The 13,770-nt window shown below is 45.8% G+C and overlaps 1 protein-coding gene and 1 pseudogene across 2 annotated transcripts in view; both read right to left on the reverse strand.

Annotated features, from left to right (window-relative positions):
- The window catches only part of LAMB1 (laminin subunit beta 1), a 79,402-nt gene extending 72,192 nt beyond the window's left edge, over positions 1–7,210 (reverse strand). Inside the window, exons 1-4 of one of the 2 annotated variants that reach the window (XM_009243142.4) lie at positions 6,843–7,210; positions 6,582–6,703; positions 5,296–5,471; positions 2,110–2,245 (exon numbers count right to left, since the gene is read on the reverse strand). In XM_009243142.4, coding sequence (XP_009241417.3) covers positions 2,110–2,245; positions 5,296–5,471; positions 6,582–6,618 — 349 coding nt within the window. In that variant the 5' untranslated portion in view covers positions 6,619–6,703; positions 6,843–7,210. The other variant, XM_063726116.1, reaches the window with a different exon arrangement.
- LOC112134543 (small nucleolar RNA U3) lies at positions 3,518–3,703 on the reverse strand (annotated as a pseudogene).
- Positions 7,211–13,770: the final 6,560 nt, after the last annotated feature.

Below are 13,770 nucleotides of genomic sequence, written 5' to 3' on the forward strand. Positions count from 1 at the left end.
TGCAATGTGTGCACCAAAAGCACATTCCATTTAGATTTATAACCTGATAAAGCATTACAGGCTTTTTTTTATATGGGAAGAAAAATCCACAGAGAAAAGAAACAAGGTCATTCTTCTATAGTGTATTTGATTTCTGTCAGACGTAGGAATAGATCATCACGATGGGTAAAAATGGTCGTACATTTCAAGCCCATTTCTGTGCCTGGACACTGATAATTTAACCCCGCCATGTATAAGCACAACTTGTGCAAAACACACAGAAAATAGATAAAATCACATTCATAAAGTCTTCAACTGTGATCAGACAACAGAGAGATGATAGGGTATAGTAACAATCAGTCTGACTTTCTAAAGACTAAGTTCCATCAGTCTAATCTCATCTAATCTCTTGTGACAGAGTGACAGAGAACTCAAGCCCCTCTACTGGAAAATCTCTTCTTTCTGGCATCTGGTCTCTTTTGTCCCAGAGATTCAAAGTTGTAGAAGTTGATTAACTCGACATAACTAAGAAAAACCTTCCTCTAGAACTACAGCACATGATAAACTGTTTCACTGTCTGCTGACTAAAATGGGGACAGTCTCGATCCTAATGTTGAGGCATCTTCTTCAAACTGTCTTTCACTAGAAGAATGTGGGAGAGCAGGAAATGCTCCTAGTCTTTGTTCATAATAAGCTTGCTGCTGTTTCAGAAGTCCTCGGGGTGCACTGCAGATTTACAGAAACTTCTCTTTCACACTCAAGTATCAACCAAAATATGCCCCCGTAAGAATGAACATGGCTCTAAATGATAAATGCTTTCTGATGACCCAATGAAGTCTGTAACCAATGAATTGCCAAGGCCAACCAATGAACAAACCAACTCTCCTTAGAAACCAATAGTCTAGAAAATATTGCAATTTAACAGTTGATGGCTGGGCGTGGTGGTTCACACCTGTAATCCCAGCACTTTGGGAGGCCAAGGCGGGTGCATCACAAGGTCAGGAGATAGAGACCACCCTGGCTAACACCGTGAAACCCCATCTCTACTAAAAATACAAAAAATTAGCTGGGTGTGGTGACATGTGCCTGTAATCCCAGCTACTCAGGAGGCTGAGGCAGGAGAATCACTTGAACCCAGGAGGTGGAGGTTGCAGTAAGCTGAGATTGCACCATTGCATTCCAGCCTAGGTGACAGAGAGAGACTCTGCCTCAAAAATAAATAAACAAACAGTCAATGACAAAGAAATCTATTAAGGGTGTTTGTCTTTACAGAATGATAGATGGCTGCAACGGCATCCAAAGCCTGCCCAGGTGTACGGCATAGAATAAAGAAATCTAGTAGTCTCCAGGCTTTTTAACGGCCAGGGTTAGGTTCACTTCTTTGAGGATACTTATTATTTTTTAAAGATCTAACAGTACATTGTTAATTAACAAACACAATAACTCTACTTTTATTCCCCAAATTTCAGCATTCGAGTTTGAAATAAATGTGAAACTCATCTGGGCTTCATGTCACAGCAACAGTAAAATCATATTTGATGAATGTATTAAACCAAATCCCAAATAGCAAAGACAGGAAAAAGGGTGTAATTCATGCAATCACTGGAGGAACCATTTGACTTGGGGTCATATCCATGTTGACAGAGTCTTTGAAAAAATTACATCTTGCTGCTTATTCATAGTGTTATTATTACTATCAAGAAATTTTCTGTAGATGAAGGAAGGCGGTGGGGGAAGGAGTAGGGGCTATGATTCTGCCCCTTCCTTTGGGATTGATCAAAACGAAAGATGTTACATTTTGTGGAAGAATAAGGGCCTGAGATAGTACCCATACCCTCCCCAGACAGCCCCCGTCACACAAGTATTCTCTCCAAAAGCCCCTCAGAATGAGGACTATGAAATGCTCCTTTGGTCTAGCATGAAAGGCTGCTTTCTTATAGGAAATACATGCTTCAGGAAGAAGGATAAGATTTTACCAACAGAAGTTAGTGCTCCAAGCAGTCAATCTGTCAGAGGCCATAATTACAGGACAGAGAAGTGAATCATAATTACAAACACCCAGGAACCTGTAAGCTCCACCCAAGTTATCAATCACACTCAATGGAACTTGTCCCCACACCAACCACATACCATTTTCAGATTGCCACCAAATCTTAAGGCGGTTTGGAGCAAATGTAGTGACCACATTTTCAATGAGATGGCTGTCAGGATTCAGGGTCTCATGATAAGGATCTTGGGAATTGCATATGAAGCATTTTTTGTCCTCCTGCAAACAAAGTTGAGTTCATCAGTCTAGAAAGCAATCTCATTAAAAACATTTTTAATTAAAAAAACCCTATGAAGCCCACAATACAAAAATCAACCTATTAGCTTCAAGAAAAATAATTGTGTGAAAATTGCTTAGGTGATTTGTATCACATCTTTCACTTTTAACTTGCTGAGTCTAAAATACTCTTGAAAATAATTTCCTCCTTCCTTGCAAATTCAAGGTCTAAAGTAAAAGAGGGCATTGTTTCTACAAGCTATTAATTTAACCAAAATCAAATTTCTAGGTTTAAACCTTAATCTCAATAAACAGCTACAGAAGCTTACTCTACAGTAAAATGCAGAGGAGATATTAGAGAATTTTTGCTGACATAAAGCAAACTAAAAATGAAAGAAAAAAATACAATTCACTTGGCCTGATTTCCTAAAACCTAAATGAAGCAGAAACCAAGTATTAGGCAGAAGTATTTAGAGAAGCTTTGGGAACCACAGAACAAGATTTCTTCATTTCCACCCTGTCCGAGCAGTGAATCAATGGTGGTAGCATGCAGGCTAACCTGCAAATTGCTCAGAATATCTGGGAAAGGGAGGACCAGGCCATGTTGGGACCACTATAATCTGGGGCCAGTTCAAAGAACCCCAACATGGGCATGAACTAGGATGAAGATAGACCAAGTTTTAGGTTAGCTTTGAATTTCTCTCACTTTCTCCTAAAATGGGAGCCAGAGCCACTTGGGCAGTTGGGTTAGGAGAGTTATCTACTTTCTGTGCATTCCATCAAGGCAAATCATAAACAACAGAGCTTAATAGTTCTCTTTCCACATGGAGCTTTGCTCTGTACCTACATTTTCTGAAATGCAGACTATTCTTAAGTCTGAAAATGAGGCTAAGACTGAAATATATAGAGACCCACATGTATGTTACAAACAGCATTTAAGGGTAATATTCTTATAAGGACACAATTAACTGTACTTTTACATTGTATTTCACATCATATTTATTTAGTTATTACCTTCTTCTCAAAAGGATTTGGAGACTGGCAAGATGTAGTGTCTAAAAAACAGAGACCCAAAGCCAGGGATGCATTAGGAGCCGATAAAACAAGCTTCCTGTCTCAATCTTGATGCCCACTAGATGTTTGAGAAAAGTACGTGCCCAGTCCCCTTCTTTAGGCCCTGCTATCTGTGAAAAGCACTTCACAAATGCATGGCTAATCATATATACCAGAGAGCCTGGCTCCAGTTGCTTTTTTTTTTTTTTTTTTTAAAGGGAAACTACTAAGACTGCATCCTCTTCCTCTTCCAAAGGAAGAGAAGAACCTAGGAGCAATACCAACAGCCAGCTTCACACTCAGGAGAGACCGCTGCACCTCTTTCTTGTGGTTTCTGATGGTCTCTACACATTTAGAGAAACTTCTCTAGTAACGAACTATAGAAATCATCACTGAGAGGACAGTCTTTCCAGTTGCTTTTAATACAAACAGTCTGATTCTCATTTTGGTCAAAGCTGATTTTAGAATCTGGTGATTCATTTACAGGATGTCCTGGCCTCTCAAGTAAGTGTTAGCATAATATTGTAGGTAAAATTTAAATGCTAATATTAGAAAAGTAACATCAACTGCCTTCAATAACTTGTAGTCAAGGAAACTAGTACTGGAGAACAATCACCAGAACTCAAAAATAAAAAAAAATAAAAAAATAAAAGTTTAAAAAAGTTTAATTACAGCCTCCCTTCTAATCAGGAGGAAGCAGTCTAGACATCTCTGTATAAACCTGGAAGCAAATGAACAGAATCCACTTTACCACATTCCTTTGGTCTGATTTATCAGGTCTCCAGAATGGGCTTTCTGCTTTGTAAAAGTGACTCCGTTTTAAGGGATCTGCTGTGCAAACCACACACAATACTCTATCCTCCTTCTGAAGGGCAATTGTACAGGTGGGTGGGCTGACCACGTTCTGAGCAATTAGCTTGGAACTTGCCCCGAATGTGAAACTGATACTTTCTGCTTTTGTTAGAGGCCAGAAATATCAGCCTTTTTTTATTTAAAAAAATTTTTTGAGACAGGGTCTCCCTTTGTTGATCAAGCTGGAATGCAGTGGACTGATTATCGCTTACTGCAGCCTCGACCTACTGGGCTCAAGTGATCCTCCCACCTCAGCCTCCCAGACAGCTGGGACCACAGGTGTGGACCACCAGGCCCAACTAAGTTTTAAAAATTTTTTGTAGAGACTGAGTCTATGTTGTCCATGCTGGTCTTGAACACTTGAGCTCCAGTGATCCTTCCACCTCAGCCTCCCTAAGTGCTGGGATTACAGGCGTGAGCCATTTTGCTCCCGGCCAGCCTCCTTTTTAAAAATGAAGGAAAAGTATTCTGATTCTGGATATTTTACACTTTGTGTCTTCTTTTAAAATTACTTTTGACTTTGTGTAAATATGACCACTGAAATCTAAAATTTGGGCCCTCTTTTAGAAACAGGTAACACCCTGAAATTTCACTGTGGTCTTCCTGTATCAGGGTACCATGGCAACCAGGGCATTTCGTAAAAGCAAGCATCTGATCCTGATACCTAGTTGGGAACAGCACCAAATGAGGAGAGGAAAACGGGTTCGTTCAGTGATTGGAATCACCTTGCAAGACGCCTGTCAGTGCTGGAATCCTCTTTACTCAAGTGACGATGCGGTGGAGGGGGGTGGGGAAACCCAAAGGTTTTAAAAAGAGGATAAATCACCTTTAATGCACACTTCCAAAACTAAAGATTTAAAACACACACACACAATCAGGCCTTTGGAGGCCCTGGGTCAGGGCAGCCAGGGCTGTCGGCAGTACTGCCTTTTCATACTCACCGCGCCGGCAGGAAATGTGTGGCGGATGCAACTGTGCAAACTGAGATGGGGCGAAAGGGTGAGCTACCAGCCTAATCCCGGGACTCCCCGGCTGGCTGCGCTTCCTATCTGGATTGCTGGAAGGATGCGGAGTCCCCAGGGCCTGCCCCTTAGGTCTGGACGGGAGGAGGCGCTAGCAGAGCCTCGAACCCCGCTCTCAGCCCTTACCTGCAAGTGGCTGACGATACAGTAGGGTTCGGGCTTGTGCAGCCCGCACGTCGAGGTCACCGAAAGCTTCTGTGCTCGGCCGATGAGAAGGTCGCCCGTGGCGGGATAGCAGCTGCCTTCAGCGCAGCCGTAGCTGAACTCGGGTTCCTGAGCGCGCACTCGGGCTCGGCACAGGGCTGCGGGAAGGACAGGCAACAGGGTTCCGACACAAGCAGGGAGTGGAGCCCGAACAAAACGAACAAGCGGGGGCGGGGGAGTGGGTGCGGAGAGAGGACAGTCCATTCGGAAGAAAGCAAAATGCACAGAAGAGACAATGGAGAGATGAGCGCAGGAGAGGCTGGGAAGGCAGGAACTCCGAAAGGAGAAGGATACGGAAAGAAACCCACACACGTCATCAGGTCTGTCCAGCAGCGAGAGCCTCCCTCCCGGGAAACCCACCGACGCTCGCGCCCACCCTGATCAGCCCTGGGGAGCAGCTCCCGCAACAAAGGGTGGATGTGTAGGCCCTCCACTTCGACGTGTCCGGAGCCCGGCGCAGGGAGACTGACCCCCCAAGCGCCACACACCCACGCATGTGAACCCGCGTGCACGCGGCAGCCCGCGCATCCTCGGTGAGTGTGCGCGTGGAAATCTGTTAGCTCGGGGCGCGAGAGTGCGTGTGCGTGCACGCGCGAGGGTCACCGGCGCTTCGCTGGGGATGAGGCGCCGGGGCCCGTGGTGGACGCCGCTTTCCGGAGCTAGGGGAACCCATGGACAGTCCCTGGGGCTCTAGAGTGGTTTCAAGGCTTCGCCATTCCAGGGAAGCGCCAGGTCCTGCTGTTTCTGGTGCCATCCGGAGACAAACAGAGATGGTTAATTAAAGCCACATGGCCCCCATCTGTTCCCAGAATGAAGCCTCCGCTCAGCTCAGGCACTTTCCTGGGCAATGGATTTTTGGAAAGCCCTCCTCAGTCAGCACCGCCAACCCCAGGGAACCTGTCTTCTGCGGTGGGGAAACCCAGGGTGAACCGGCCGAGGGTGCAAAACCCTGAGCGGGGGCCGCGGGAGGCCGCAGGGGCCGGGGCTTGGGCGCAGAGCCCGGGGGATGCGGGTCCGCGGCGCTCCGCGTGCACCGTCTCCAGCCACCACCGAAGCAAGGGCGGTGGCGTTTAATCCCAGGGGCGTCATTTCCATCCAGTCCCTCTCCCAAGCCCCCAGGATCCCACGAAGGTGAGCAAGCAGCTTTTGGGTTTTCCTTCCCCATGCCCAAGTCCATCCGCCTCCCCGCACCGTTTCCACGGAATTACCTAAGAAACTGAAAGCTAACACCTGGAGAAGTCCCATGCTGGCTCCCTGCAGCCACGGGGACGCGGCAGAGGAGTGGAGAAGACGCCCGCCGACCGCCTGCCCTTTCTTCCCGTCTTCCTTTCTGGAGAGGTGGAAAGGAGGGGAAAAAAGGCAAATGTTCAAAGAGAGTAGAGGCGCCCTTCCATTTCCTGTCGCTCCCACGGAAGCGGGGGGTGGACTGGAAAGGGGGAAAAATCGCGCAGCCACTTTGTTCTCCTCACCCGGAGACGCGAGCGCTCGCCCCGCTCCTGGAGCCCCCGAGCCCAAAGAAGGGAATTAGAAAGTTTAGCCTTGGGAGGAACAGAGGGAGGCGCCTCTGCTCATGCGCATACGGAGAGCCGGGGCTGAAGGGGCGGGCGGCCGCAACTCTGAGAGGACCGGGTGAGGTCCCGGTCCCAACCCCCGGGGCGCCTCTTTTGTTTGAAAGCCGTATCTGCGGTCGCTGCGGGGCTGGGGCGCTTCCCGGTCCCAGGGCGGGTCCGCCCCGGGGTGCGCGTCCCAGAACGGCGCGCGGCGGGGCCGTCCAGCGAGGGGGGCGGATGCGTGGGGGCGTCTCCGAGGTGGGTGTTCAGGTCGCCCAGCCAGGGGGACTGCGGGACCTACCGCGGACTCGCGCATTTACGTTCGCAAGAACTGAATCAACAAACGTGCCCACGGCTAAAACTCTTGTGCCCTGAGCTCGGGGAAGGCAGGTTAACCCTTTAGAAACAGGGTCTACCTGTCTGTTGTGTTTGTTCTTTAGAAAGTGACACTTCCTCTCCGCCCCTAGTATCCAAGAGCTTGGGATGGGCGCGACATCTACAGTGTCTTCCTAGGACGGAGGGGAAGCTCTGTGCGCCCTGCAATTCTTTGCGCACACATTTATTCAGGACCTATCTGTAATCGCTGTTACCCAGGTGGTCACGGCATTGAATTGAACGTCTAGTTCTGTTTTTAAAAAATCTACTTCCAACATGGTGAAACCCCGTCTGCACTAAAAATACAAAAATTAGCTGGGCGTGGTGGCGGGCGCCTGTAATCTCAGCTACTCGGGAGGCTGAGGCACGAAAATCGCTTGAACCTGGGAGAAGGAGGTTGCCGTGAGCCGGGATCGTGCCATTGCACTCCAGCCTGCGCGACAAGAGCAAAAAACTACGTCTCAAAAAAAAAAAAAAAAAAAAAAAAAAAAAAAAAAAATCTTCCTACCTATATCCAGATGATGGCGTTAGCTCAGGTAATTCCTCAAATGACACTATTATTGTTACTGACTCCCTTTCCCATCTCGCCGTGGAAGAGTTGACACAGCCAGGAAGTGGAAATCTCTCATGAGAGGTACTTCCCCACAACGCTCATCTCGACGATTCTCCATGGCGTGCAAATGGTGAGGTGGGGAAAGGGCCTCTAATGAAGGGTCTCTGACAACACAGTGTAACCTGCCTGGTGAAATTAGGGGTACATAGAAGCTCACCACCTGCTAGGGGTTGGAGAGGGAAAAGAGATTGGTGACGGGACCCCACCACCCATTCTGCTACCCTTAGCAATGGACAGAGTCAAAGCTTGGAGTCCTGCTCTGGGCAAATGTGGCTGGAATTCAGGGAGTATCGTTAGTTGTCAGTCCAGTCAGGAGACTTGGCTTGTTTTCCAGTCATTTCCGGGAGAAGAGTTTAAGCGGCTAGCTGGTCAGTTTTTAACTTAGCTGTAACGAAATAAGGCCCAGAGAAGTTTAATCATTAGACCACAGAGTCAGCTGCTTTACGAGTTCGTAAGCCTGCACGAGTCTGAGGCAGGCGGGAGTCTGGGGGTCTAGGTGAGTGAGGCATTAATTATTCATCAAATCAGCACTTGCCCTGCTACAGCCTAGGGAGGTTTTGCCTCTGCTGAGGCTTAGGATCCTCTGCGCCGGCTGGGTAGCCTGAGAGCGCTGAGAAAGTCCTTGCTGTTGGGAGGTTGTAGAATTGCAATGGAGGGTCTTCAGGGCTTAATTAAAAGAAAAATATTAAACGGCAAATGTCTTTTCTTCCTGTTGAGCTTTTAATACCCTGGGCCAGAGTTTCGTATTTTCATGTGCACACACTGCAAGCATCTTTCAGCTCCTTTTCTTTCTTGAGCCTAGCCTCTGCTCTCACAGCAGCTGAGCCCTCCTTGCTACCTGTCCCTGGTCAGCATCCTCTCCTCTTGCAAAAGGTCATTTACCTTCAGCAGTGTTCAGAAGCCTGCCTGCTCTCCTGATCACCTCACTTGCAGTAGTAAATTGAACACTACTGAGAAAATTCGGTTTTTAAAAATTTGCCTGTATACGTGCAGGGGGAGGAGTGTGTGTAACACTCACCTTCTGACCACTTCATCTATGAATTTGTCTACCTCCCTTCCCACCTTTATCTTTTGTGCTTCTCTCCTAGAAGTGTGCCCTCCTCTCATCTACTAAGTTCAGTGCTCTCATATACTTGCTCAGCCCTCCTCCCGTTTTAAGTAAAAACAACACAAACCCTGCATTGCATGGAATCAAAGCTTGAGCTCTGGAGATTTGCTCATGGAATCAAAGATTGAGCTAAGGAGAAAAGAGTTTCAAGAGGGAGATCTGAAGCATAAGCCACAGAGATCAACTAAGATCACAGTGGGAAAATGTCCATTGCATTCAGCAATTAGAAAGCCAAGGGTGGCCAGGCACGGTGGCTCATGCCTGTAAGGGGTGTGAGGCGGGTGGATCACAAGGTCAGGAGCTCAAGACCAGTCTGTCCAATATGGTGAAACCCGTCTCTACTAAAAATACAAAAATTAGGCGTGGTGGCAGGCACCTGTAATCCCAGCTACTTGGGAGGCTGAGGCAGGAGAATTGCTTGAAACTGGGAGGCGGAGATTGCAGTGAGCCAAGATTGCGCCATTGCACTCCAGCCTGGCCAAAAAGAGCTAGACTTCGTCTCCAAAAAAAAAAAAAGTCAAAGTCAGTTACCAAGAACAGTGGTGGAGATGGCAGCCACACTGCCATGGAATGGAGGAGGAACTTGGGGAAAGCAGAGCATAAGAGCAAACTATACTTTCAAGAACCTGAGCTATGAAGCCAAAGGAAGGATTGAGCAAATCCCAGGGTTTGCTCAATCAAAGCTTGAGCTTTGTTCCATACTCCTGCTCTAGGCAATGTGGCTGGAATGAAGGATAAAGACTCTATACTCCCTCTCCTTCCTTTGGAGAATCACCAAACGGTGCCCACGGCTAAAACTCGCCTGCCGTGCACTCGGGGAAGGTGGGTTAACCCTTTAGAAACAGGGTCCACCTGTCATGTTTGTTCTTTAGAAAGTGACACTTCCTCTCTGCCCCTAGTATCCAAGAGCTTGGGATGGTCATGGCATCTACAGTGTCTTCCTAGGAAGGAGGGGAAGCTCTGCGCGCCCTGCAGTTCTTTGCGCACACATTTATTCTTGGTAAGTGCCCTTGACTTTCTAATCTGAATGCAGTGGACGTTTTCCCACTGATCTTATTTGATCTCTTTGTGGCTTATGCGTCAGATGATCACACCCTCCTTCTTGAGACTCCTTTCTCCTTAGCTTCCAGGACATAATTCCAGAATTTTCCCACAAGACTTTGACCCCTCCTCACCCATTTATCTTGCCCTTCTCTGATCCCTTAAACATTGGTGCTACCAGAGATTCTGTCTCTCTTTTCTGCTCCCTTTACTCATCCATATCCAGGGGTGCACCACTTGGACTCTCCTCAACCTCTAATTCCCATATCTCTAGCTTGTACCTCACTTGGAATTTACATACCATTTCTAACAGGCCATTGAATATCTCTACTTCGATGACCCATAGGTAAATGAAATTCATCTGTGGCAAAACTGAAATCTCTCCACCCACCTCTCCTACAACAAAATGTGTTCTTTCTTCTGTTTCCCATTTCAATTATTGGCACCATAATCCACCCTTTAGCTCAAGACGGAGATCTGGGAACAGGACTGGCTGCATGATTAGCAGGGCACATATGTGGAGCCCCTCTATTATTCTTAATGTAAAGACAGTGAAAGAGCATTAAACCTAGCATGGGACTCTCCTGAGTGGGGTAGGGGGCGCTGTGCAATTGCACAAATCACACGCCCATGAAGCCAGCCTAGGCTGGGAATCTTGGACACCTCCCGCTCCTTCATTCCCTCCCCTCCCCATCACCAGGTCCTGTCATTTCTACTTTCCTAGCAACTAGCCAGCATGTCCCCTTGCTCCAACCTCATTGCCCTCCCTTAGAGTTCAGTCTGAATGCCTGCCAGACCCCCCTGACAGGTGTTCCTACTTCCAGACTCTTCCTTTCTTCAGTCTAATCCTTCCTAATACCCGCAGAAGGATTTTTTCAGAGTCAAAACCTTGATCACGTCATTCCCTTATTCAAAAGCCTTCAATGGCTGCCCTCTGCTCCTTCCCTGTGCATGACATACTTCATTCCTTCATGAATTTCCTTTCACTACGTGGGTCCTCCTTGACCTTGTCAACTTAGTGAACTGCACACCTTTGAAGACTCCTCTTAAACATGACTTTCTGCATGAGCCTCTCTCTCCTCCTCCTTGTAAAAGCCTGTTACAGCATATATAACATAATGCTGTAACTATTTGTTTATGCCCTTATCTCCCCCAATAGACAGCGAGACAAGGACAAGTATTGTGTAACATTTGTTTTTGCATTAATGTTGTCTTGCATAAAATGAGGCACATTACAGGTGCTTAATAAGTGTTTCTCGAATGAAAGTAAATGAAGACTAGTCTCCATGTTTTAAAAACTTCCTTAAATCTTAAATATCCACTTTTTTCTACCTTAATATGAATTTCTAGCCAAAGAGAAAAAGAAATACCACCACTTGACTTAATTTTAGGAATACTTCCAAGTTTCACTCACAAATTCTTCTCGTCTATTATATTTCATACAATTTCCTCTGACTTCTGAAGATGTTACAAGTTGAGGAGGAATGAATCTCTTCTGTTAGTAAGCCCGTCCAGGGCTTTGCTGTGGCTGTCAACACAACCCTCTCTTGTCTGTCATTTGTACTAACCTGGCACTACCTGCTTTAGCGTAAAGCAGTCTTTACCAGAGAATTCTGCAGCAGTTTAAATGGCAGATGGGATTGCAAATTGTTGGCTGTTCTGTCTCAAAGAATGTGTGACAGTTATCTCCCTGTAGCATTTACTATTTTCGTTTGAAAACAAAACAAGAACTGTTTTCAAGGTCACCTTCACTTTCACACAGTCTTAGAACACCACGTGTGTGTCTCCTTTGAAATCCTGATTGACAGTAGAACAACAAGGATGCTACATTCTAGACTTTAATCTTTGGGTCCTGAAATGTGGCTATTTTTATAACATTGTTCTCATGAAAAATACTAGATTTTTCTGTTTTAAAAATTAGATTTAAGTGCATTTTGTGAGATTCAGAATTGATCTAGAAAAGTAAATTCAATGACCAGTAAGATTCAGGTCAAATTTCATGCTATACTTTATATATATATATATATCTTTTATAATACATAGAACAGTAATTTGTAGTTTTGTTTTAGTGTCCTTCTTCCCAGAAGCAGAGACTGTCTTTCATTAGACTTTGGATTCCCGTCAGGTGGCAGTTTCTAGTATATTATAGACACATGATATCTGCTTGTTGGATAAATAAAATTGAGTAACCTTCTTTATAATTGTTAAGGGAACACACAGGGGATGTTATTGCTATCCTCTGTAATAGGAAAACTATCAGGGCCTGAAACTAGGCAGGGAGTCACAACATTTTAAGCCTCGAACCATATAATGCTAACAGTAGTTTGGGCTTGCGTTAACATTCATCCTCCCTTCATCTGGTAACATTAGCTGGATTTTCCTTGAGGGACTAGTCCTCTCCCATTTTCAGCTTACTTGATTTGGATAGGGCTAATCCCCCCAATGAACTCCAGGCTATTCAGTGCATTTCCATCTTCCTCTTTCTAGTGAGTGGTTCAGGGATGGATATGAAACTCATTTATTCTAGTTAAGGTGACTCTGGGATTTTTATTGGAATTCCTGGGAAAAAACAAACAAACAAAAAACAGCTCTTTTTCCCCCTGGACTTGGGAGTTATGTGAATGTCAGCCTGGAACTGGTGGAGGCTGCTTGAGACTGGAGCCAACACAAAGGAAAGAAGAACTGAGGGAACCAGAGGGTGGGTCCTTAAAGAACACTTTGGAGTATCTTGATCCAGCTATACCTGAAGCCAGTACACTTTACCTTAGCCAATACATTTTTCTAGACATGTAGCACGAGAGAGACCTAAACTTGTTGTTTTTAGCCTGAAATTTAGGAGGCTTTTAAAAAACTGCAGCATATTGACTGATGCAGGCAGGACTTTATCAACACTGTCTTAAAAATGGTCATTTGTTGGCCAGGCGCGGTGACTCACGCCTGTAATCCCAGCACTTTGGGAGGCTGAGGCAGGCAGATCACCTGGGCTCAGGAGTTCAGGACCACCCTGGGCAACATGGTGAAATCCTGTCTCTACTAAAATACAAAAAATTAGCTGGGCATGGTGGCATGCGCCTGTAGTCCCAGCTACTCGGAAGGCTGAGGCATGAGGGGAATCACCTGAGCCCCGGAGGTGGAGACTGCAGTGAGCTGAGATCACACCACCGCACTTCAGCTTAGGCTAGAGTGAAACTCCATCTCAATAAAATAAAATAAAATAAAGTAAAATAAAATAAAATAAATGGTCATTTGTCTATTCTTAAATATCTCAAAAGAGATCACAAATGAGAACACTCAAATCTCTATTTGAAGACAGTCACTAAAACAGGTGCAAGAAAGCCTCATTCAAACTCTTTACAGGCTTTCTGCAAGGCTGCATACCCATTGCATTTCACCTCCCAAGAAGGTGGCAGGATCCAATGGAAGAAAGGGTGCCGCTTTATTTCTACCCATCTATGCCCATAAATTCCAAACCTTATTTAAAAAGTTTGAATCTATATTTAACAGGAATGCCTAAATGTGGCAAGTTTTTCTCAGTTCACTCTTGTATATGAATTTTGGCACCTGGTTGCTAACCTGGCACCTTAAAAATGAGTAGGAGGGAGATTAATGTCTGAGTTAGTGCTAGAGGGCCAGAGGAAATCTCTTTTAAAGAAAGTTTTATCAGATCTATAACAGGAGTAACTTAAATGTAGTCAAGTAAATACCTTAAG

The sequence above is a fragment of the Pongo abelii genome, chromosome 6 (genome assembly GCF_028885655.2).
Source record: "Pongo abelii isolate AG06213 chromosome 6, NHGRI_mPonAbe1-v2.0_pri, whole genome shotgun sequence".
Taxonomy (NCBI): domain Eukaryota; kingdom Metazoa; phylum Chordata; class Mammalia; order Primates; family Hominidae; genus Pongo; species Pongo abelii.